This window comes from Pleurodeles waltl, chromosome 6 (assembly GCF_031143425.1).
Source record: "Pleurodeles waltl isolate 20211129_DDA chromosome 6, aPleWal1.hap1.20221129, whole genome shotgun sequence".
In the NCBI taxonomy this organism is placed as follows: domain Eukaryota; kingdom Metazoa; phylum Chordata; class Amphibia; order Caudata; family Salamandridae; genus Pleurodeles; species Pleurodeles waltl.
The window spans coordinates 1,072,022,769-1,072,048,480 of record NC_090445.1 but is presented as its reverse complement, the minus strand read 5'-3'; the positions used below and the strand labels follow the sequence as shown (position 1 = coordinate 1,072,048,480).

The window sequence follows — 25,712 nt, the reverse complement described above, 5'->3', positions numbered from 1 at the left end:
ATACACAGTGGACCGGTACGTCACAGCAACTTATGGGGACCAATCTTCTTGACTTAAGGTGAGGAAAAGGCCAAGGTTCTGGGCCACACCAACTGATCACCTTCGGCGCCATTGGGGTGGTTGGTACCCTGTGTAAGTCAAGTGGGATCGGTCTGGTCACAAAGAAGATGCGGGGTGGACTGAGAATCCAGTCTGGGTGAACCACCAGGGGGGTTCAGTTCTTGTAATGCTGCGAGACGTAGGAGCACCAGTAGTCCTGTTCTCCTTGGGCCAGGGGTGTCCGGGTGAAGAGGTGGTTGGCCTGTAGGGTTTACTGTTACCGGTAGACTTAGTGGTAGATGGGGCCCACAGAAACCGGCTGGAGGCTTGGACTGGGTGTCCAGTCTCACTGAATCAACAAGTGGGCTCAGATCTCTTGAGCCTGTGGGGGGACACAGGGGCGGTTGTGATCCTTTTCTCTTCAGTCCAGGAGCAGTGGACTGTCGGGTGTGCGTCACTGGAGGTGGTCTCTGTGAAGGGGGTCTGCAAAAAGAGGCTGAAGACGCAATTAGGAAGTCCACAGTGGGTAAACTCAAGGTGGGCTTAGTCTCTGGAGGGCCTGGGGACCACGTTGACACAGTTAGCCCACTTCAGCTTGAGCTAGGCGGCTCATAAGCAGTGATGATGCCTGGCTGTTAAGTTTTCGGTGGTCACAGTCCTCAAAGTTCTTGAGTTGCCTGCAGATGCAGGGAAGCATCTCCTCTGCTTTTGGGGATTTGTGAAGCACTAGCAGCTCTCCCGGTTTCTTGGAGGCTGCTGCGGCAGGACAGGTCACTTGCTCTTTGAGGGTCAGGTGCAGCAGGCATAGTAGCAGGGTTGGCGCCATGTCAGTTGTGCTGGTCGGTTCTCTGGTTCAGCAGATTTCTTGTCCACTCCTTTTGTGTCCAGTGAAGATCTGAGGGTCCTAGTGTCAGGGGGTTCCCTAAATACTCATTTTAGGGGGTGTTAATGAGAGTGAAGAGTGGCAGCCATTTGGCTACTTACACTTGAGGTCACTATGCCCCTCGGATGACTCCCCTTTGGGGAGTAAAGCCTCTCCCAGAGTTCCTAATTCCAACAAATAGAAGGTTGGCAGAATTCCTATGGCTGTAATCGCTTCAGGCTGATCACCCTAGGGGTGTGCCCAGTCTGCAAATGCAACACACCTTCTGCATAGCTAATTTTCCCGCCTGTCCAGGTTCCAACTGGGCCTTGGGGCAAGGAGTGTCAGCATCTCCCTCTGAAGAGACCCAGATCTGCATACCAAAGGCAGTGGGCTCCTTTAAAGCTTCCTGATTTGGAATGCAGATTTGCAGGTCACCCTGTTGGGAAGGGGTGTGTAACACCCCTGTCAAAGTAGGCTTTTGTTCTTGACCTCCAGAGAGCAAAGGCTCTCACCCATGGGGGTCAGAAATTAGTCTTTTGGTGGGCAGGCTGGCTAAAAGTAGTCTGAGCCCACCAGCAGTTGGTAGGTTTTCAGGGGCACTTCTGTGATGCCCTTTGGATGCATATATTAATAAATCCATCATCAGAATCAGTGAGTGTTTATTATTGTGAGATGTTTGATAGCAAACATCCTTAGTTTACAGTGAAGCCATCATGTAGCTGGGGAATTTTTATTGACCCATGTCCAGCCCATGTACTTGAAATGGGTTCCCTGATCACCTACTATGTCTAAGAATCGACAGAGGCATAACGGGGGCATATCTGCTTTGGGCTCTAGGACCTTCTATAGGGGTGACTTACAAATATTTCATGTAGTGTTTAGGGGGCATGGCACACAGGGTGTGTGCTATGTCATGTTTTCACTTTTGGGAGCACCCCAGTCTGTGTGAGGTTGGTGCTTGGTCCCTTAGAGTGGCACAAGTTGTACTGTAGTTCTCAGGGACCCTCTCCAATCCCTATGCCATAGGTACCAGGGGTACCATTAGTAGGGGCTTACAAGGGGGTCACTTGGGGATCAAGGGACCATGGGTGTTGTTTTTAGGGGAAGGAACACTCGTTCTCGGGACCTGGGTAGCAGGAACGCACAGTACACATCAGTCAAAATTGCATCGAAAACCAGCCAAAAAGTGTGTGTGTGTTTGGGGGGGTTGTATTACTACCAGAACCCAGTTTCCTACAGCACATGGTTAGCATGAACAAGATCATTTAAGAAACTGTGCTCAGAACATTTGGTTTTAATTTTTTGCTGTCTTTAGTATGCTCAGGAGTGCCAGAAAGGTATATTGGATTATGTTGGATTGGGATCCCTAATTAAGGAAGCATTTAATAAGCCACTTAGGATCAGGCCTGATGCACAACACTCTTGGTTTGACAGATCTTGCAAGTTAGCCAAAAACAGCTCTTGGAGGCACTACACTCTTCTCCAAATAAAACAGGCATCTGATTGCCCTGCTTTGGAGGAAGATGGAAGTTCAGGCATACTTGGCATTGGCCTGTAAAAGTAGAAACACTGGCATATTTTGGTGCATTGTCCATGACGGTGATTTGTTAAAGGGTAATAAGCATAGTGTGTACGAATATCAGTCCTGGCTAGTGGGTGGATCACCTTCAAAAAATGTATAACCTCCGCCCACCCCCTCTTTATCCCATTGATACAGCTGTTTTATTACCAGAGTCCATTTCTACCAGCCCTGTCAACAAGGCACTGGGGCCAGATGGCGTCACCATGAACCTTTTCTTCCAACTAAATCAAGGCTGCATGTGATTCTGGCTTCCTGCACTCCCGTCACCACACCATTATTGTTCCTATTTTAAAGAAAGGCAATCGTGCTAATTCTTACTAGCCAATTTTGTTATTGGACTTGGTTGTGAATGTCATGGGGAGGGTGGTGCTCAACCGCTTTATTTTATGGATTCCGTGAGGACCTTGATATGCTGAAGCAGAGTCTTAATCTCAATCTACTGAATGGTAACTACATTGTGGGCAAATGTGTCTCTCTCTACCTGGCTTTCATGGATCTCTCCTGCTACTTGGATTGTGTCATGAGATGCAAGCTATGGGAAATCCTGGAGGGTCTGAGGGTTGACCAAGGCATTGTTACTTTTTTGTGTGCCCTTCATTGTGTTCACCAACCCTTTGTTAGATATGGGATCAACTGTGAATGCACAGTATATTTTGGGGAGTGAGAAACGGTTGCATGCTCGCCTCTGTGCTTTTTTAAAATTATGTATTAAAGAGCTAGAAGCTGCTGTGATTCAGTAGACATACTAAGGAGAAGGTGGTACCCGGTCTACTGTGTGCAAGAAACCTCAGTGGACTTAAAATTTTGTTGGACGCCTTTCTTGATTTATGACTACATTAAACCTCAAAACCAATGCATGCAAGACCTTTGTTATGGCCTGTGTTTCTAAGAACCTCAAGTGCTGCAGGATGGCTCTACTGGGGAAAACCCATTATTAGAATGCACAAATTCCCCTACTTAGGTTATATTTGATTCTAAAGGCATTTAGGGACCTTGCCTGTCTAAATAGACACTGAGGTTTTCCAGTTATGTTGGGTTTCTATTTAACCTTGCCTATCAATAGCAAACCAATCATCCCCCTCCAACAGGAAATGTGTACCTGTTTTAACATTCAGCTCTGGGGTGTGAGGCTACAAGAAATGTGAGAGCCCTGCAATTGGAGGAGAACAGGTCTCCCACTTTTGCTTTTTACGAGGAGCTGGGTCTTGCCTTTAACCCCTTCGCTGCCAGGCCTTTTCCCCTCCTGTGCCGAGCCTTTTTTTGGCTATTTGGGGCAGTTCGCGCTTAGGCCCTCCTAACTTTTTGTTCACATAAGCTACCCACGCCAAATTTGCGTCCTTTTTTTCCAACATCATAGAGATTCTAGAGGTACCCAGACTTTGTGGGTTCCCCTGAAGGAGACCAAGAAATTAGCCAAAATACAGTGAATTTTATTTTATTTTTTAAATGGGGAAAAAAGGGGCTGCAGAAGGCGGCTCATGGTTTTTTTCCCTGAAAATGGCATCAACAAAGTGTTTGCAGTGGCAAGATCACCATCTTCCCAGCTTTCAGGAACAGGCAGACTTGAATTAGAAAACCCCATTTTTAAATACAATTTTGAAATTTTTACTGGGACATACCCCATTTTTACTATTGTTTGTGCTTTCAGCCTCCTTCCAGTTAGTGACTGAAATGGGTGAGAAACCAATACTGGATCTCAGAAAGCTAAACATTTCTGAAAAGTAGACACAAATCTGAATTCAGCAAGGGGTCATTTGTGATTTGTGTAGATCCTACAAGTGTTTCCTACAGAAAACAGCAGTTTTTCTCCACGTTTTACACTCTAACTTTTTCCTGCGATGTCAGATTTTTTAAAGCAATATACCGTTACGTCCGCTGGACTCTTATGGTTGCGGGGATATATAGGGCTTGTAGGTTCATCAAGAACCCTAGGTACCCAGAGCCAATAAATGAGCTGCACCTTGCAATGGGTTTTTATTCTATACCAGGTATACAGCAAATCATTTGCTGAAATATAAAAAGTCAAAAATAGGTATCAAGAAAACCTTTTGTATTTCCAAAATGGCCACAAGATAAGGTGTTGAGAAGCAGTGGTTATTTGCACATCTCTGAATTCTGGGGTGCCCATACTAGCATGTGAATTACAGGGCATTTCTCAAATAGACGTCTTTTTTACACACTGTCTTACATTTGGAAGGAAAAAATGTAGAGAAAGGCAAGGGGCAATAATTGTTTTGCTATTCTGTGTTCCCCCACGTCTCCCGATAAAAATGGTACCTCAATTGCGTGGATAGGCGTAGCATCAGCGACAGGAAATGCCCCAAAACACAACGTGGACACATCACATTTTCATAAAGAAAACAGCTGTTTTTTGCAAAGTGCCTAGCTGTGGATTTTGGCCTCTAGCTCAGCCGGCACCTAGCAAACCTGCGCAGTTTTGAAAACTAGACACCTAGGGGAATCCAAGATGGGGTGACTTGTGGGGCTCTGACCAGGTTCTGTTACCCAGAATCCTTTGCAAACCTCGAAATTTGGCCAAAAACACTTTTTCCTCTCATTCCGGTGACAGTTCTGGAATCTGAGAGGAGCCACAAATTTCCTTCCACCCAGCGTTCCCCCAAGTCTCCCGATAAAAATGGTACCTCACTTGTGGGGGTAGGCCTAGCGCCCGCGAAAGGAAATGCCCCAAAACACAAAGTGGACACATCAAATTTTTCCACAGAAAACAGAGGTGTTTTTTACAAACTGGCTACCTGTGGATTTTGGCCTCTAGCTCAGCCGGCACCTGGGGAAACCTAGCAAACCAGTGCATTTTTGAAAAGTAGACACCTAAGGGAATCCAAGATGGGGGGTGACTTGTGTGACTGTTACCCAGAATCCTTTGCAGACCTCAAAATTTGGCTTTTTACACTCATTCAGGTGACAGAAAGTTCTGGAATCAGAGAGGAGCCACAAATTACCTTCCACTCAGCGTTCCCCCAAGTCTCCCAATGAAAATGGTACCTCACTTTTGTGGGTGGGCCTACTGCCCGCGAAAGGAAATGCCCCAAAACACTATCTGGACACATCAAAATTATCAAATACAAAACTACCTGTTTTTGCAGGGGGGGGGGGCCTGCCTTTTTGGTTCTGGGCTCAGCAGCCTTTTAGGGAAACCTACCAAACCCAGACATTTCTGAAAACTAGACACCCGAGGGGGTCCAGTGAGGTGTGACTTGCGTGGATCTCCCAATGTTTCTTTCCCAGAATCCTCAGCATACCTCAAATGTAGCTCAAAAAAATAAATCACTTTTTTCCCACATTTCTGTGTGGGATCACCGCACTGGGACACATTTCATACCACCCAATGTTCCCCCCCAGTCTCCCGGTAAAAATTATACCTCATTTGTGTAGGTGGGCCAAGTGCTTGTGAAAGTTAAGTGCCAAAAACATGTCGATAATGAGAGGGAACAAAGGGGGTCCAAAAGGGCAGTTTGCAAAAAAAACATTTTTAGGCTGACAAGTGCAGCAGAATTTCTTATCGGTATAGATGAGACAATGCTGGGTGGTAGGAATTTTGCAGATTCCGGAAGGTTCCATCGCAAAAACGTGGGAAAAATGTGTGATTTCCAGCAAAGTTGGAGGTTTGCATGGGATTGTGGGTACAAAAATGGTGCGGTGCATGTGAAACACACCACCCTGGAATCACCCAGATGTTTAGCTTTCAGATGTGTCTAGGTCTTGTGGATTATTCTACATGGCAGCGTCCCAAAGTCCATAAAGTGCAGCCCTCACCATTCCAAGTGGGACAATTTTGAGAGTAAGCCAATCTCTCATGGCCCTAATGTAAAACTAAAACCCAAAATAATCAAATGTCTTCTTGCTTGCTGTGGAATAAGATGTTTTAGAGTGCGGGGGCGAGCTGAAAGACTGTTACCCCCCTTCAGTTGAGGTGGGGGCGTAACCAGGCCCATACTGGTTGGTAGCCACCACCTATATATATATATATATATATATATATATATATATATATATATTTTTTTTTTTTTAAATTCCCTGGCATCTAGTAGAATTTCTGCCCCCCCCGGGTGTGGATCAGGGGTAATTGCCACATCTGCCCACTGGTGGGCAGAACAACTTTGGCCCCATTTGGGGTGGGGGTATGACCATACCCCCACCCTCTTATTTAAAAAAACAAAAAAACTTGCCTGGCCCTGGTGGCCATATCTGGGCCCCCTTGGGGGCAGATGGGCCTTCCAAAAATAGGCCCATCTGCCCCCAATGGGGGCCAGATATGGCCAACAGTAATGTGCCCCCATGGGGAGCGACCCTTACCCAAGGGGCTGCCCTCCTAAAGAAAACACACACATACACACACACACACACACACCAATCCCTGGTGCCTAAGTGGTTTCTGCCCCCCTGGGGGCAGATTGGCCTTAAAAAATGGTCTAAATACTATTTGAGCCCCCCCCCAGGGGAGCGACCCTTGACTAAGGGGTCGATCCCCACCTCTAAAAAATAAAATAAAAATTGTTTTTATCCTTGGCGCCTAGAGGTTACTGACACACCTGGGGGCAGATCGGCTTAATAACAATAGGCCAATCTGCCCTCAGGGGGGGGTGCTCCCCAACTCTAAAAAAACAAAACCCAAAAATTTTTGTATCCCTGCCGCCTAAAGGCTTCCCCCTAGGTGCAGATCGGCCTAATAGCAATAGGCCGATCTGCCGTGGGGGTAAGGGGGTGGGGGTGCAGAAAAGGCCTAAAATTTGCCTCTACAAAACAAAATCCCCCAAAAATGTATCCCTGCCACCTAGAAATAGTCGAAATACAATTTGCCCCCAGGGGAGCGACCCTTGCCTAAAGGGGTCGCTCCCCTTATGCCACTTTCATTCATAAAAGAAATCCCTGGTGTCTAGTGGGCATTTCAAAAGCCGGATCGCTTTACAATCCGGCTTTTGAAATGCTCAGAGAGACTTCAAAGGGAAGAAGAGAAATGCTGAGCTTCCAGCGCGATGGGAGGAGGCCTCTGTGATAGCGCACGATCGTGCGCTGACGTCACGGGGGGGGAGTCGGGGGTGGAAGGGGAAGTGTTTCCCCTTTCATCCCTGCGTTGGGGGTGGTGGGCGGGAACCCTACAGAGGGAGCGCTAGCGCTCCCTCTGGGCTCTGTGCCCAGGACGTAACCATTACATCCTGAGCACACAAGCACTGTGTCGCAGGACGTAACCATTACGTCCTGGGTACAGAAGGGGTTAAGGAGGATTCAATCAATGTTGCCCAATTATTATTATTGTGGTGCTCCATGTGGGACAACCTGGAGACGTCGTTTAATAGGAAAATCATTAAAGAGTGCCTGTCTTGTGATCTTGGGCTCCAAACCTCTTCGTTCTCATATATCCATCAGTTGCCAATAAAATTGTTGGTTGCTCAGTTTTTTTTCAGATCCTTGATGCTTAACCCCCAAAGGTAAAGGCTTGCTAAGAGTGAATTTTCTTGTTGTTGGGAGGGAGGGAAGAAAGGGATGCTGCAAAACTAACCAAGGGCACAGACTTCAAACATCTCATGATTTTCACGCCATGGGAGCAGAGCCTTATCTGGACATGGTTACAAATAGCTGGGCCCGGATCTTCCTTACTAAATTCAAGTTTGGCATCATCCAGTGGCTTTTGTTTTCCCTTGGGAACGTTTGACTGGCACTCCATTACGAATTGGCTTTATGATGAGTCCTCCACACAAAGCATATTGCACGTTACTTTTTTCTGTACATTTTATGTACCATACACTGAGCTTTTTAAAATACCATCCTGAGAAGGTCTGGTTTTGTTACCGGTAGGCCTGCTTTGATATTTCTCCAGCAACTTATCACACCTTTTGTATGTTCCTTTGTCAGTCGTCTTTACAATTTGCTCTGTCAGAGGAATAAAACTACTGTTTTTTATTGTTACTAATTTGTTTGTACCTATTTTTTTTTTTATTATTTGTGGCTTTTGTGTATATTGATTTATGCTTTTTTTTATACTTGTTTGTTTGTCTTGTTTGCTTTTTGTTGTTTTTAAACAATCTCTTAAAGCTATTGATCAAAATTCAGTACGGGTTGGATTTCACGAGTCAGCCAAACGATATAACATATAGTGAAAGTGTTGTAGTTGGTCTTGGATATTTTTGCACCACATTGTTTTCATGCAAGGCCAACATGTTTGATAAAAGCGTTTTAAAGAAATAAATGTTAGTTACAGAATATTATAGGCTACATAAAATGCTGCATCCCTTAATTTAGACATTTACACTAACATATTTTTTCCATGTGAGAATATGTAGTATATGCAATCAGCAGAGAACTTAAGCGATTATGTTAAGTTTCATTTGGGTGCAAAAAATACCTGGATAGTCATGCTATTGGGAGTCCATTCCCATGACCGCATATGTGATTAGAAGAAAAAGGCATCTCGAGACTTGCAAACAGGGCCTGTTGCTTATCCAAGCTTTCACTTCATTTTAAATGATTCATAAAAAAGAGCATCTCTCTTAGTTCCAGGGGAAGGAAGGGTGTTCTAAACTGCAGGGATAAAAACGACCAGTGACAGACTGGGAAAGTTATTTGCTTCCTATTTTAAGATGGATTAGGTGGTTGCTGCACAGTGTGCATGCATTCTCCTCTGGAGATGGCTTACAGGTCAGTTAATTGAGTGTAAATAGGATAGTACCATTATAGACGAGGCAATCAATTAAAAAGCTTATTTGCAATTGGAAGTCCGTTTAGTGAGGCTAGGGTGGAACTATTGTAGTTATAATTCTGGGTGCCAGAGCTGAGCCTTGCATCTGCATGCAGTTATGTGTCATCTCTTAGAAATGACAAGTTGATTTTTAAGAAACCAGTAAGTAAGGTGTCTCCTTTGGCCAATCTAGATAGACCAGGACAAGGACAAGAAGCCGCCTCTCACTCCCTAGAATTTCAAGAAGGGAATGTCAACCTAAAAATACTTTTTACCTTTTTATTTGTATTCTTACTTTTATATCAAATAGAATATATGCAATAAATTCTATTTCACTTGGGTAATGTGTTTTATTTGAACTCGATTTTTAGGGTGAACCTGACCATGAGGCAAGTGTATCATGTACCATTATGGGATGCACCTGAAGCGTTGCCCAAATCCCTCATAAAAGGCCTACTCTTTACATACATTGCCATTTTGAAATTCGTAACATGTTACTCCTTCCTAATTTAATAGGACTCAAATGGTTGGGTGTCTTAAGGAAGAAATGTAGAGTTTGCTTTGCTAGTAGGCAACTTTGTGACAATAACAGTACTTAGTGCTTGTCTAATACAACCTCCTTGCTTATCAGGGAGGACCTGTGTGTTGACACCTGGAGAGTTTGGTGTTTTGTCAACAATATAGTACTGATCATGTGAGTGTATGGACTTGTAGATCACACAATCTGATTGGAAATATTTTAGTAGGTTTAGGCTTTGACGTGTCCTTAGAATTGTTTGAAGATTGGGGTGACGTTTTTACATTTTCTATGAGCTGTGGGGAAGTGGGCCGCAGTGTACATGCCAGGTGGCTGCTTCACCAGGATTCTGTGGAGTAGGCATCTGATCAGAGCGTACACACTACTTTTTTGTGTGTGTGTTTTTTTTTTTTTTTTTTTTTTTTTTTTTTTTTTGGAGAAGCTCGAGGTCCTAGATGGTGAGCAAATTTTTCCAGGTAGGTTAATAGGAACCACTGTGACTGAAAAGGATTTGGGTGAAGGGGTGACTTTATAAAGTTGGGCAAATAGTTATCTTTCTAGTTCAAAGAACATGTTGCAGAGGTAACGGAGAGCATGGGCCCACTTTTCTCTCTGGAAGGAAGTGAAACCCTGCGTCCCTGAAACTAACTGTAGTGCTGCAATCCAAGTCTTATCCCTGTTAAACTTAGATAGAAACAGTGTCTTCCCTTGCTGTCTGCTTGATACCAGTCTCCCTCACCTACATGTGGCAGCATGTCTCCTTAAACAACCTTAAGTTTAAGGCTAATAGAACTAAACTGGCTTCCATTTGAAACTGCATTAGTTTCAGGAAAATCTGCACCACATACCAGGCTCCCTTACATGGCATCTCCATTCCTTGAAGAGGAATTATTTTAGGTTTACCACACAACACCAGAAGCCAGGGCATCGTGAGTCTCAATAAAAAAAATAAAAAAAAAAAAACAGAACTTCTCCATCTTTGCTCCTGGATCCAGAACCGTATTGCTATCAACAACAGAATTGCAACACCCCTTCTGCAAGTCAGAAATAGACTGAAGGCCCACCTTTTTAGAGCACATAAAATCTCCACGCGATCTAGTTTAGCGCTGCCAAACATGATTAATTGTAAAACATCCTGCATTGTAAATTGGCGTAAGGGAGATGGGGTCTTGCCCTTAGCGCTTCAATCCTCTCTAATTAGATTTGCGCTCAATAAATATCTATTCATCCAGACATGTTTTTGATGCTTGGCTTAAAGGGGTATTTTATTTTAATATATAATGGCATGTTGTTCATTTACATGTAACAATAGTTACAAAGAAAGTGTTTGGTAAAAACAACGTGGCAACGCTTTAAAATTGTAATGTTTGCTCTAGGGCCATGAGGCGGATTTCTAGGCCTGCATTTCTATTCCTAATAACAAGTTGGAAATGCAATTTGATATGGGACCACCTTTTGTTCCTGTTTTTGGGTTGATGGCATGCAGCCCAGTTTATAAAAAGGTACTGACGTCCCTTTCTAAACATCCACTTAAGGCAATTTGAGATCGAGCTTCCTGCTGAGAATGGTGCTACAGAGTGGAGGTGTTATTGGTGAGGGGGTAACGTAATCAGTGGTGTAATGTAAGCCCCCACAGACCCTGCAGTGCGGAGGGTGCCCTGGAGCTCCAGGGGGCCCCTTTTCTGGAAAAAATGGTTGTGGGCGTGCAAAGGGGGGCTCACCATGTATTTGTAGAGGGGGACCCTCAAGTTTCTTTACACCACTGGGGGTAGTATCTAGACACTTACCAGGTCCGTTTAGGCTAATGATCCTCAAACTCTGTATCACACTGGCCCTATGGGGTTCAGTGCTTATCAGTGGATGGGTGAGAGGGAGTGAGAAACACAGGAAAAAAACATTGGTTGAACCTGCATGTGGCGGCTTCTGCTGTGTTATGGGCTTTGATCAAGCTATTAAGCATATTCAACAGTAGACAGAACAAAAGCAGCCCCCTCACCCCACACCCAGTCCCCTTCTTAATTGTGGCCCATAAGTCTTGTATTAGGTAACTGAAGCCCTTTTACACCTGGAAGCCCGATCTAGCAGATTCATAGTTATATCTATGATAAAAACCTATTTTACATGCTTAAGGACCCTGATATATTAATTTCCAGAGTGATGATAGGAGACAGTACATAGTTTGCATCTTAGCATGTTTCTTCAGTATTATGTAGTGCATGATACAAAATAACTCTGCCATTGTTTTCCCTTTTTTTATCTGTTCTCTTTTGAGAGAGAGAACATAAAGGTTGGACCGGCAGTGTAACTCCATGTACTTTAAACCCCTTTTTATTTTATTGTCTTTTTTTTTTTTTTTTTTTTTTGTTAAATACTCATTCACGGGGGCGAACATTTGTTTGGCCTGGAGGGACAGGGACTCCGTGTCCCAGAATCGCGATAGGCAGGGGGCAGGGCAAGCCCCGGGAGCGCTTCATAGCGCAAGGATTCTTCATGCCGCGTAGGACGAGCATTTGTTTGGCCTGGAGGGACAGGGACTCTGTGTCCCAGAATCGCGATAGGCAGGGGGCAGAGCAAGCCCCGGGAGCGCTTCATAGCACAAGGATTCTTCCCGCTGCACCCGTCCTTCGCCCGACAGAGGCTGGGCTGGGCCACCCCCCTTTATTCTTGTGTGGATGGTGAGTCTGTGTTTATTCTACCTTTTTCCAGTGCCGGAGATCCCTTGTTAGATATAGGTTAGTGACTGTATTTTAATTTGTGACTCTTGCTGACCTACTTAGTGAGGTTTTATCTCTTGTGAAATGGGCAGGAAAAAGGGTCAGCAAATTGGAGCCTTGAGTGGTGGTGGAAGGCAGGGTAGCTCAAATACCACATTGGACTCCTTCCTTGCAAGAGCCGTTGGGGTTGTGACCAAGGAAATTAATCTGGCGGAGAGGAGGCTCTCCATGGAGATGGATGACTGGCACTATGTTTCAGTAGTTAGTGATCCCTCGGAGGGCCTGGATGAGGAGGCGGCTCATCTTGGGAGAGAGCAATGTGCCGCTCCTGAGCACGCCCATACTGTGTTAATGATGGATCTTGGTGGTCCAGGGCCTTCGAGAAGAAGTAAGAGGCTCCTGCTGACCTCCCCCGGCTTGCCCCCTGGATAACTGTAGCCCTCCCAGAGAAAGAACAAAGTTATTGAAGAAACTGAGACTAAAGTGAAATCCTCTCTTTTGGAAAACTCTTAAGGGGCTGAAGAGTGGTCCTGACTCTTGCCAGCCCTTGGGATGTGATGCAACTAACTTATTGTTCAAATTTAAGGAGATGATTGAGGCTATTTTGTCTCCTGTTGTGGCGAAATTACTGGCTATAGAAAAAGCAGTCTCCCGGTTATGTGAGCAGGGGAGGGCCAGCCAATCTACATGCGGACCTGTGGCCCCTAGCTGTTTGTATCAATCAAGTGAGGAAGTGATCTTGCAGGAGGAAGCATCTGGGGCCCTGGGGAGAGTGCCACGGCAACTGGAGAAACTTGCAAATCTTGGGGCACAGGGTGCCTGTGGTGAGTCTGTGCCGGATCCACCTACTGCCCAACCAATGGGTGGGAGGGCAGAACCAGATCTAGTAGTGGCAGGCAACTTGACGGTGGATTTGTGGCAGTTGGGGGGGATTGCCAACAGAATGGTGGAAATTGTAACCAGTACCTGTTGAAGAAAATCTCCTTGTTGGTCTTCTTGGATCTCCTCCGGCCTGTGCCTCTTATGTGGTGGTGTTGACTAACGTTCCTGCTCTGGCCCCTGGCGCTAGTGAAACTACGGCCCAATTAAAAAATAATACTGGCCATTGGTTAAGTAAAAATTGTGATTTTTTTTCATGTAAAGATCTCAAGGACATTTTGTTTGTTAAACGATTTGATTTGTTCGGGCCTAAATAAAAAAAAAAAAAGGAGGGTAATGAGGATTGTATTATTATAAATGTCGGATATCCTGGCCTGGCCCAACGGCTTCACTCCACATATAGCCCAGCTTCCCCAAGAGTGGGAAAAATTGGTATGGCCCAGTTGGGTTACTTTTATAATCATATGCGACAGGGTGCTGAGTTGTTCCTTGAAATCGGTAGGAATCTCCCCCCAGGTCAGAACGCCCTGCAAGCCAACCAGTAGGAGAGCTGATGTCATTAGAGATCCTGACTTGGAAGGGGTGGATTGACAATGCACTAAGACTCAGACAGCGAACCAGGCAGCATTCCAGAATATTGATATGTCAAGGGTGGTGCAGGAGGGGAAGATCACGCACTGTGGCCTTATTTCATGGAACGTTGCAGGGTATGATGCCAAGTTATCTGATCAGGCATGGGTCAGGTGCCTGGCTAATTACGATATTATCATGCTCCAGGAAACCTGGTTGGATGGACAGGCTGCATGGGATGGATATGATAAATTTGCAGTCCCGGCTGTGCGGTCCCTTGGAGGCCGCTCGAAAGGTGGTCTGGTTACCCTAATCCGCTTCTCCAAAATAGTGGGTGCATTCCAAATTAACTGTAACCACCAGGGTATATTGCCTGTCTGGGTAATTTTTTCAAACAACTTTAACGTCCTCTTGATACATTTTCATAATGCTGTCTGGGATGTGGGGTGCCAAATCAGGGCCCTCTTCTCAGTTCTTCAGGTACTGAAGTGTAGAATGGAGGCCGTGGGGCTGGAATTCTGTGCTATTGTGTCGGGAGATTTCAATGCAAAGTTGGGACGACTTAGCACAGTGGTAAATCCTTTTGAGTATGACTGTGAGGATTACTCGGTGGAAGGTGTACAGGATTCTAGAGGCAGGGTTCTGATCAAGGGACTAAGGAAGATGAGCCTTCTGAACAATTGTGAAATTTAAGTAGTGGACACTTACCAGCTCCCAAATTTTGTAGGTAGAGGGTCTGGCTCAACAATCGACTATATTTTTGTGTCCCCACTACTGAAAGATTTGGTGATTGGAGGAGAGGTGTTAGGGAAGTGTATTAGCGATCATAACCCCCTCACAGTCTGTTTTAATCTCCCAGGGGCTTTATGTAAACTAGGACGGGGCGGGCCTGTATCAGTGAGGATAAAAGATCAGGGCAGGCGAGTTGGTTGGAAACAGGTAGATTCCCAGCAAGTTGTAGAAGGGGTTGTGGGGCACAACCTAAATTTGATCACGGGTATACTTTTGGCAGAGACTCACAGTCTAAAGGAAGTTATGGCTGCAATACTCAATATAAACATAGCATTTAAAGACTGTTTACTTTCAATAGGTAATCGCCCCAGTAAGCATAGATGTGGGTGGTTCGGCAAGGCCTGTTATGATGCTATGAAAAACATGAAGACGGCCCTAAAAGAATACCCCAGAGATAGGGCCCTTGTTAAAGAAGCAAGGATTAAGTATAAAAGTGCTCTGAGGGACAGTAAGTTAAAACTTAAGGAAAAAGCCTGGGAGGAACTGGAGCGCGCTACAGTCCTGAAGGACCCCAGTCTGTTCTGGGAGGTGGTAAATAGAGTTTCTTTTGAAACTGAAACATCTGAGGGTCTGGGCTGTAATATTGCCCCGGAGGCCAGGGTAAATGATTTTTGCAGAATTCTTCAGGGAAGTCCCCTAAGAAATAACTGGGATAATGAGTATGATGTGATTCCCAATCTAGCTATTAGGTTTTCACTTCAGGAGGTTATCGATGCACTCCAGGGTAGTGCTAGTAATAAAGCCCCGGGCCAGGATTCGATCCCTATGGATCTTTATAAATCCTGTCCCCAGCAATTGGCGCCTATCCTGCTAAATTTTCTTAATGCAGCAGTCACTGTGGGGATTCCTGCCTCTTGGAGATTGGCCTGTATTATCCCAGTGTTTAAAAAGGGGGACTGGAATGATCGTATGTCTTATCGACCTATTTCCCTCCTTGATTCTTCAGCTAACATTATGGGCCGGATTATTTTAAGGCGTATTGAGGCCTGGATGGCAGATAATGAAATCTTGAGCCGGGCCCAGTACGGTTTTAGGGAAGGGCTTGGCACTCTGGAACAGTGCCTTAATCTGCTGATGATGATTGGGAAATATACTCACACTAGGAAGGGCACTCTCTACCTTGCCTTCATGGACCTCAGCTGTGCCTTTGATAAGGTAAATTGGCCTACATTGTGGGAGAGGCTTAATAAGATAGGGATGGATCCTAATATTGTGGAGTTGCTTCAGTACCTCCACTTAGGAACAGCTGCAAATGTGAGGGTGGGGACAAATGGGGAGTGTTCAGATGCTTTCAAGCTCACAAGGGGAGTATGCCAGGGTTGTGTCAAGGCCCCTACTCTTTTTCTTTTATATACAAATGGATTGTCTGACTTCTTGGTGGAACACTATAGGGATGTCCCTAAGGTGAATGGTAATAATGTCCCTGTACTGACGTTTTCAGATGATGCAGTCCTTATGGCCTGCACTATGAACGGCCTCCGTGAAGTAGTTAGAGCCTATGTTTCTTTTATGTCTGCTCTGGACTTGGAGATTAACTATAAAAAATCACACTTTGTGGTATGTGGTAGACCTTTCAACAGGGTGGGGGAGCTGGAGATTGAAGAGCAAATTATTAGCAGGGTTCATGACTTCCCATATTTAGGGGTTATCTTTGATGATAAAGGTACATGGAAACCCAGTATTGCTAGAAGGGGAACGCTTTTCCATGCTACAGGTGGTGCTACATTTGATTTTGCTGCTAGAGTAGGAAATAAACCCATTAAGTCATTGCTTGAAATCTACAGGCGTAAATGTCTCCCTGTCCGGCTGTATGGTGCAGCACTTTAGTGGGGGTATATGGATACCCGAGCCCCCGCTGTAGAAGAAAACAGTTTCTGCGGAAGGCTATTAGGAGTTGGCCAAGATACCTCTGGTTTTTGTCTTCATTTGGTATTAGATCTCGAGTTTGTACAAGACACCGTTCAGCTGGCTCCTCTCTTGCTATGGATCTCTATTTGGAGTAATGAGCATGCCACTTTTAATAGAGAGATTTTAAGGGACTGCCTGGCTTGTGACCACGTAAAGAATATCCCCTGACTGATGTATATAAGAAAGGCAGCCCATGATCTGGGGCAGCCTGACTTGTTTGACACTCCTGAGGGTCTGACTAGCCGTGATAAAAACTGGGTAAAGGATAACTTTTTGAGAATCCTGGGGGCCAAAAGAGAGGGGGAGGTTTTAGGGAAAATAATCGGTCAGTGATTTTATTATGCTTAAAATGGGGGTGGGCCCTGAGCCCTATGTCTTAGAGATAAATGATGTGAGGGAAAGGTCTGTTATTACCCGATTTCGCCTTGGGGTTATTAGAAGTAATCTATGTTTCCCGCTAGGCCAGTATGGTGAAAAATCTATTAGACCGTGTCCCTGTGACTGGGTGTCTTTGCAGACTCTGACCCATTTTACAATATTTTGTGTTTTTTATGCACCTTTTAGGCGTCGTTTTCTATTCCCCCTGTTGAGGCCCTGCTTTCTTGTGTGCAAATGGCTTCAGATGTATTGGTTTGGCGGGGCTGGGATCTTTTCTGAGGGGAGCTATTACTTGGCACAGTAAAGTAGAGTACTTTTAAGAATTGCTTCTTAACATTGATGTTTTATTTATTTCTAAATGATGGACACATGTATACACTGTTTTTATTGCTAATTGGTTTATGTATTGCTTTGCTTATTTGTTTTTATGGTTGAATTTTTTCATACCGAATAAAGAAAAGACTTCTATTCACGTACTTAAGATGCAACTTAAGTGGATAGCTGCTTTTCACTTCCAAATCATCCACATTTTAAATTTTTTTTAATTTCTTAACACTCTAGTAAGAAATGGATTAGAGCCTCTCTATATTGTAACACTACGTTTGCTTCAGCAATAGTTTCGTGATTCAAGCTTGTACACCTTTCGGAACAAAAGTGGCACTTGTTTAAAGGCATTAATAATTGACCTTGCTATTGGAATGACAGTAGTGCCGTGATTCAGTATGCAAGAATTCATCATGGGTCAACACTTTGACATAAGTTTCAGACTTCATCTTCAGGGTTTTTTATTTTTTTTAAATCAATAAATGTCATAACAATAGCTTTGAAAATGCTACTTTTTATTACGAACATATTTCAGGTGATTGGGGTATTTACTTGATTTGACATAAAATGCGATTTGTCCTGTGAACATATAAAGGGACATCCCGATCAGCTACTTGAGACCCTCACGGGTGAAAAACCACGTTTTCGAAATACTGATTGATTGTTCTTGTGCAGGTTTGATATTTTGGCTAGCGACTTATTACTGAACTGGAAGAGTAAGTAGATTTGGTTTGTATAACGTTTGTTTTATGATTATTTTTTTTCAGCTACTAATAGTGGAAGTTGATCACATTTGTTTACATTTCAGATGATGATGTTTGTCCAATAATCCTAGTCAGTGGACCAAGGAATGTTGGGAAATCAACATTTAATCGGCATCTGATTAACCAGTTACTTAACCAGTGAGTAGCTTAGTACTTCATAAGAATTTCTGTGTGCTGATGTAGCATTGTTTTGAGTAGATAGGTAAATCCTATTTGGTTAAAATGGATATAACCATGAGAGATGAATAAAAACATTATAAATCCAGTCACAGTACAATATAAAAACCACGATGCATAATGCACAGAATAATAAAACCTATTCAATCGCTACATTTTCCGTAATTAAGTGAGTCAAGAGGGCAAAGGGTATCCAATGGACCTCAATATACCAGAAATATGACCAGGCTCCTCAGATTTTGAGAACACTGCTTAAAAAATGGCCCATGTGTACACGAATGAGGAGAAATGGCATTGCTAGTTTTATTTGCTTAAAATCTGCAGCTCTTAAAATAGGTACCAAAAGTTGGTGTTAAAGTTGTTTTTCCTCCTAGGAGAGGTGTAGAAGGTGCAGAACATTACAACATGTGAAATAGTCTGAGCCAAGGTTTTGTCACAGTCACATGGGCCCAAAGTGCCTTTGGGAAAGTTGAATGAAGGGAGAAACTAATTCAGTCTGAGGCTCTATAAAAGCTGGCAGTGATAGACACTATTAACCCAGGTCAGATAAGGCTCAAAAGAGTTAACAGTCTTTATTGCACAGTGGGCCCGAGCAATTAGTTTCTGCATTTCATGACCTTCCCTGTCAACAGAAAGACGTGATAAAAGATTGTTATTTGGGTATCAGTAGTTGTGGTGTGATGGTTTTCTTCAGCATCACAAGATCCTTCTAATTGAAGCAGTTAAAAATAACTCTTAAAACGTATAAGACTTGTAAAGGCTGAGTGATTAAATCGACAAATCACATGACTAAAAGGAAAACAAATATAAGGGATAAGCCCGAAACCAATTGAAAAAGCTTGTATTGCTAATTAAATTATTGCAGAGTACTGGCACTAAGTAAAAAAAAAAAAAAAGTAGAGTATCAATGCTTTTCAGATAATTTGATTGGCGGCTGTCCATTGTTGGCAATAATATCTTCTAATGTGTAAAAACAGATAACTTCTTGCATTTGTTGACTTGTAGCGGGCAATAAGAGGCAGATCTTCATTGGAGCAAGTATTTGGTAGGGCCCAGATAAGAATATTTTTTCGAGAAGCTGCATTTTATTGAGATGTACTAGCATTCATAATTGCATAGATTTGCAGTGCCTAAATTGTTACACATTTTATATGAAAGAGAGGCTACCGCTGAGAGGCATTTCTGGTTCTGAGAGAAACCTTTCTTTTTAAAAAATGACACAGATCCCATGACACATTATCAGTGGCACCGGTGACCCACAAGGCCTCCAAGTAAGGTGAGCCCCTGATTTGCCCCTAATTGACTGATTTAAGCAAGAGTAACTGTGTCAGCACTAGTTTTCAGCGTCATGGTCTGGCAGATGACTAGAAAGATTTACATTTAGAACCCCAGCTAGTAAAAACATCTCAAGTTGACCCAGAAGAACAAAATAACCCTTCCAGTCATATTTTGCAAACAAATACTAGCAGTTGCCTTGAAATAAAATTGCTCTGGATCGGTTATTCTCTGCATAAACGTGTAACACTGATTATTCGAAACTAATGGTAACATGTACTGTATTTATCACTATTTCTATAGTGCGGTGCAGATTTAGTTGGATGATCAATGCAATCCTGTGCGCAAACCATTAGGGCTGGAATAGGACTAGATCAGAAAAGGGGTATAATCGGGCCACGACTGGCCATTGAAGTCTGGTGGTTGCTGTAGCGAGTAGCACGAAAACAGTTCCACAGAAGATCTTTGAGCCCTGGCATTTATTTATTCATTTTGTTATGTAGTCTTGTTTTGCAAGTTTTGCAGTAGTACGGGATCTACCCAGACTATGCCAGATGTATCTTAGCAATTGCCATACAACCAAACACAAGTTACTATTTTTACTGTAGGTGCCAAAGAAGCCATTTATATCACTTCAATTTACTATCCGTCTGAATCTATTATGTTCCATGCCTCCATTACAAGTAAATTGGCCAAAATATGAGTCCCACTCAGTGTATCTATGCTATACCGTAGATGTATCACGTATCATTGGATCATTCACCTTCTGCATGATCGCACTCTCTGGGCTTTAACAATTCATATAATATTGGTATGGACAAAGATTAATAGATTTAAGAGACGTCTGGTTAATGTGACTTTTCTGATCAAATCTTGTCAGTGTGACTTGTCCATTTGGGTTTTGACAGTGTTAAAATAATGTGGAGTTTTATTTTGAAAGTGAATATCTTAGCTGGTGGTAAGCATTGTTTGGTGTTCTACTAGAAAGAGTGAAAGCAGGAAAGGCTTAATTTGGAGTCAAATTAAGGGCTTGATTAGAACTTCCCTCGAGGAGATTGCTGCCATGCTGGACCAATTATGATTTTCCCTGCAGGGCTGACAGACAGAAACCAAGGTTTCTGTTGGTCAGTCCAGTGGGAAAGTGGCAGCTGCATTGCCCCCTGCTCATTATTGAGCTGGCGTCAATGCTGCTGCCACAGGGGGCACCAGCACCCTCGCAGTGCACATTATCTACACAGCAGACAGAGTGAGCATTGCGAGAGTGCTGGGCAGGGGCACCCCTGCACTGCCCATGAAAATTGAATAGGCAGTGCAGGGGCCCTACTGTGGACCCCTGCACCTGTTCTCTGCCTGCCTTTTTATGGTGGCAAAGCCACCATGAAAAGGCTGGTGGAGAACCAGGTCGTAATCACCAGGGCGGCACTGCATGGAGCTTCACCTTTTACTGATTCTGACCTCTGCCATAGTCAGCCCATCCAGATCATCGATCCCCGTGGGAACGGCAGTACCCTGGCCGTCTGATAGCCAGAGTCATAATGTGGCGTTCAGACCACCACAGCAGCGGCGGTACTGACCGCCACTGCAAGGCTGGCGCTCTCAAGACTGCCAGCCTCATAGTGAGGTCCTGTGTGTGTGTGTAATCTATAGCATCAACTTGCATGTACAGGTTTCAAAACTGAAAATTTGACCCTGAATGCAGTCTCCTGAACCTGCATAGTGCATTCTCTCAATTTCCTAGTTATGCATGCCTGGTTGGTTGAAGTAATAGGGGAAAAGAGGTCTGAGCCAAATGAGGAAGTAAAAATTGTTGAGGTTTCAGAAGATACTCAACCAGGCATGAATAAACTGCCCAGTCTTACTGCTATAGCTCATGTAATGCAAGCTTTGCTAGCTAGCAATTTAAATCCTTTTTAGGCTTCTCATGCTTTGTTTGCTCTGTGTATACATTTGGTAATCAAATATAGGGTCCTCTTGAACAAATAAACTGAAATGTTTTTTATGTCAAAATAGATGCTTGTGTTTTGTGGCAAATAGGTGCTTTTCTACTAAAACGCTACAGACAATTTAAAATTTCAGTGTTCTGTAAAATAACATTTCTGTTGATAAACAGAGATATCTTTATTTCTGTTCCTAAAAGGTCTCTATACTTCAATTCACGGGGCATCTCCACTGCATATGAAACAATATATATCTGCACACTACAAAACAAATTGCGTATCTGAAACTTAAAATAACTTGCCTTATAACCTTCTTAACTTAGTAATGGATAAGGATTCAGCAAAGGGCGCTGAATACCCTTGAAAGTACATCTCCATCAAGTCATATATTTGTAATAGATTGTAAAGGAGGAGGAAAGGCTGCACTGTTTGGACCGGGGGTCTCCAGCTGGCCAATTACGGGTAACTTAGATGTTGCTTTGGAGGGGTTCTCACATAATTGTCTGTCAGTTTGATAATTTACACTATCAATCTTTGAAGGCCGCACTTTAAACGTGTTCAGTTCTGTGGGATACAAAGGTAACTGTGCAGGACCCTGCAGCCTACCCTCTTCTCAGAAATTCCTTATTTCTCAATTACTCCTTTTTATTTCTCTGACTTGCTCTTGTTTTGTTTTCCTTTCCTTTCTTTTTCTCCTTCTTTCTGTATTTTCATATCAACCCTTTTCTTGGTTTCTCATTTTTCTTCTTTCTTTCCTTTCTTCCTAGTCCTTTTTCTCCACTTACTACTTTTTCTGCTTTCTTTTTGTCTTCTGTTTTTCTTTCTTTTCCATACAATGTTAGACCTGGCAGCTTTTTGCCATGTCTCCCTTGTCTTTCTGCCTTCTGACCTTCTGGTTTTGGGCTCTGTTTTTGCACGCCTAAGGTAGGCCCTAGGTAGCCCCAGGGGGCTGGGTGCAGTGTATGTTTAAGGTAGAACAAATGCTAGTGTGTTATATATGAAATACTGCCAAATTGGGCCTATCTCTCTCATAGGTTAACATGGGGGCTGCCGCGCAGTTTCCTTTGAGAGCAGATAAAAATGTGGAGTTTAGGGTCTCTGAACTCAAAATTTAAAAATACATCTTTTAGTGAAGTTGTTTTTTAAATTGTCTGTTTGAAAATGCTACTGTTAGAAATTAGGCATTTTCTTGCTTAAACCATTCTGTGCCCGTTTGTGGATTGTCTGTCTGGGTCAGTTTGACAGTTGAGCTGTTCCCACTTCTCCTCTAGACAGTGACACAAAGGGGGTGGGGGTGTAGCCTGCATATACTGATGAGCCATCTGAGCTAGAGGGGAGGTAGTAGTGGTTGTTCACACTGCAAGGACTGTGTGTGCCCTCACACAATGCATTCTCCAACCCTCTGGTGTGTGTCTGGGGCCTGGCCTGGACAATGAAGGTTCTTGCAAACACTTGACTTTGCTTTGAAGTTTGCCAACTTCAAAGGCAGAAAGGGGTATAAGACGACCCAAAACACCAGAGTTTTAGAATCTTTCTGGAATCAAGAGGAACCTCTGCAAGGTGAAGAGCTGGAGGAGGAGTACTGTCCCTTTGCTGTGTTGCTTTGCTGGACTGGCCTGCAATTGCTGCTTCTGCCTAAAAAAGAGCGCACAGGATGAACTTTGCTATATGTCCTGCTTGAGAAAATTCTCCAAGGGCTTTGAGTAGAGCTTGCCTTCTGTTGGAAGTCTCAGGGACACCAAAGACTTCAGTTTCCTCGACCTGCAGCACTGGAAAACTGTGTGTTCTATGCTGTACAATACAAAAAATCAAAGTGCCGCCGCCAGCGAAGCCTCTGGCCTGCACCGTAACCTGCCGACGCCGCACAGTTGCATTTCCCGCTTCGCACTGCGACCCTATTCTTACCGACACCATCATCAGCCGACTTCACCGCGTCGCTCAACGCACCGTGAACTGTGGGCCCTGCACTCCGGCATCGTCTGCTCACACCGCAGACTGGGCCTCCCCGACGACGACGCTCCTGCTGACACTGGCGCCGCTGCCTGCACTGTGGGCTGTGGACACCACTCGTGAGGAGCACGAAGCACCGTCCCATCCTGCACCACAGCCCCGGTCCACCGACGCCAGCACCATCGACCCCAGTGTCGTCACCAGGCATCCCTTCCTGCACCGTGGCCTGTGGACACTGCTCGTGAGGGTCACAAAGCACCGTCCCGACCCGCACTGCTGGCTTGGGCCTACCGACGACATCGCTTCCGCAATGATGACGCTGCTGCCTGCACCGTGACCTGTGGACACCGCACGTTGCACCGCCCTGCTTCACACTGAACTGTTGGTTCTGTTGCTCACGACTCCGTAATAATCCCGGGTGGAGCTATTGACTTCAAGGAACTGTGTGTTTTTTTTTGTTTTGTTTTTTTAAAATTTGTAAATCTTGCAGAATTCATATTTTTATTACTGTATGTTGGATTTATATCGTATTTGGCCTCGTTTTAAATAGATAAATATTGGCTGTTTTTCTGAAACTGGTGTGGTGTCCTTTAGTAGTGTTTTAACTGTATTACTGTGCAAATGCTTTACACATTGCTTCTGAGATCAGCCTGACTGCTCGTGTCAATCTACCAAGGGGGTGAGCAGGGGTTTTCTGAGCGGGTATCTTCCTTATCCTGACTAGAATAAGAGTCCCTATTTGGACAGGGTGCAAACCAACTCCCAACTAGAGACCCAATTTCTAACATAAGCCCTGTCTTTTTTTCTTTTCTCTCCTTCCTGCTTTCTATTCTTCTTTCATTTTTTCCCCTCATCTCTCTCCTCCTTCCTGTCTCACTTGGTCTTTTTCCTTCTTTCTGTTTTATTTGTAATTTCTTTATTTCATTCTTTACTTTGTATTCATTATTTCTCTCCTATAGACATTTATCTACTGAGAGCTATGAAGTCTGCATGTGCTTTACAAAATGTATTCTAACTAGTTGACCTACATAAAAGTGAAATGTATTTCCAAAAGCAACTTTTTTATTTGCTTTTTGTGGACATCAACCAAAGGATTACAAAGTAATTAGCCAGATAGCCCAAGAGTTTTTGGGTCTTATCACTCAAAATGGGAGAACTGTATCCTCTTTACTGTATAACAAGAAAATCCAAAGCCCCTTTGAGACCGTGTTTCTCAGAGGTGATTCATAAACAAGAGCTAGGGTACAGAATGAATCCCTCTGAACCCCACAGCTAAACCTTTTAAAATGCAGTTCGTCTGCTATTAAGACTGTCATTCTCCAAAGCCGAAGTTTGTTAGTAGCTCTGGGTGTTTTTCAGTAGTCTGAAGTAGCTCTCACTATAGGAAAGGTTGGAGACCCCCGGTCTGGACCCCCAGAGCGGCTCTCCGTTTTTATACTGAGAGGACTGACCAGATTTGTGTAGATGACTAACCTTTCTGAACTTATACTGGCTCCAAGAAGTACAAGGGGATTCAGATATACAGTTTCTCACTGGATTGTGCTGTGCATCAGGGCTTGTCACACTCTTGCAAAGAAGGAAGCTTCTGAAGGCATTGGAGCCCATTTCTCTTGGCAGTCACTGCCTGTTCAGGACTGTCTGGAGGAGTTCCCATATTGGCTGTTTGCCTTTGTGCTAAATGGGCTTTGGTCTGCACTTTCACCTGTTGTTACTGTTTTGACTATGAAGTCATCAGAAGTGGTCATTTTGTCAGATGATTGTTGTAGGACTCAATTGTTCGACCATCTCTTCAGATCCACCACCTATGAGGTACTGTTTGACTAATAATTTAAGGGGTGCAGAATCTGAATGTATAGATACCCATCAGATGAACACGGTAGTTACTTTAGGTAAAATATGGGCTTTAACCACATCCATCAATTTACATTGGTTCTTTCTTGTGCCATTAGGAAATGATGCCTTTTTATTGGTGCATTTCCCTCCTTTGGGTGCTTGCTTTCCTTCCCAGGTGATTTCACTCATTGTTCTTTTTGGTTGTTCGTCTGCAACGCGTGGCCATCCCTTCTCGTGCAGAGCCCCCACCCATTCACCCTTCCCAAAGCACTCTCCTACCTTGCCTCTGCGTTTTGGTTGTCCATCTGCAATGTGTGGTCATTCTCTCCCGTTCTGAGCCCCCACCCCCATGCCCCTTCCATAACATTCTCCTGCCTCGCCTTTCCTCCGGTCAGCCCTCTTCACAGCAGCTTCTGCAGCTCCTTTCTATGGGCAGCAAGACACTGCTGGCTCCACAGCTTCCGTCACTTACTCTCCCGTACTGAACCCCCCCCTCCCCAACAACACCCTTGTG

At 44.1% G+C, this 25,712-nt stretch overlaps 1 protein-coding gene across 1 annotated transcript in view; it reads left to right on the top strand.

The window, feature by feature from the left end:
* Positions 1-25,712, top strand: part of NOL9 (nucleolar protein 9) — a 132,673-nt gene that overhangs the window by 23,783 nt on the left and 83,178 nt on the right. The window contains exon 5 of the mRNA XM_069240091.1: positions 18,071-18,164. Coding sequence (XP_069096192.1) covers positions 18,071-18,164 — 94 coding nt within the window. The remainder of the gene's footprint in view (positions 1-18,070; positions 18,165-25,712) is intronic.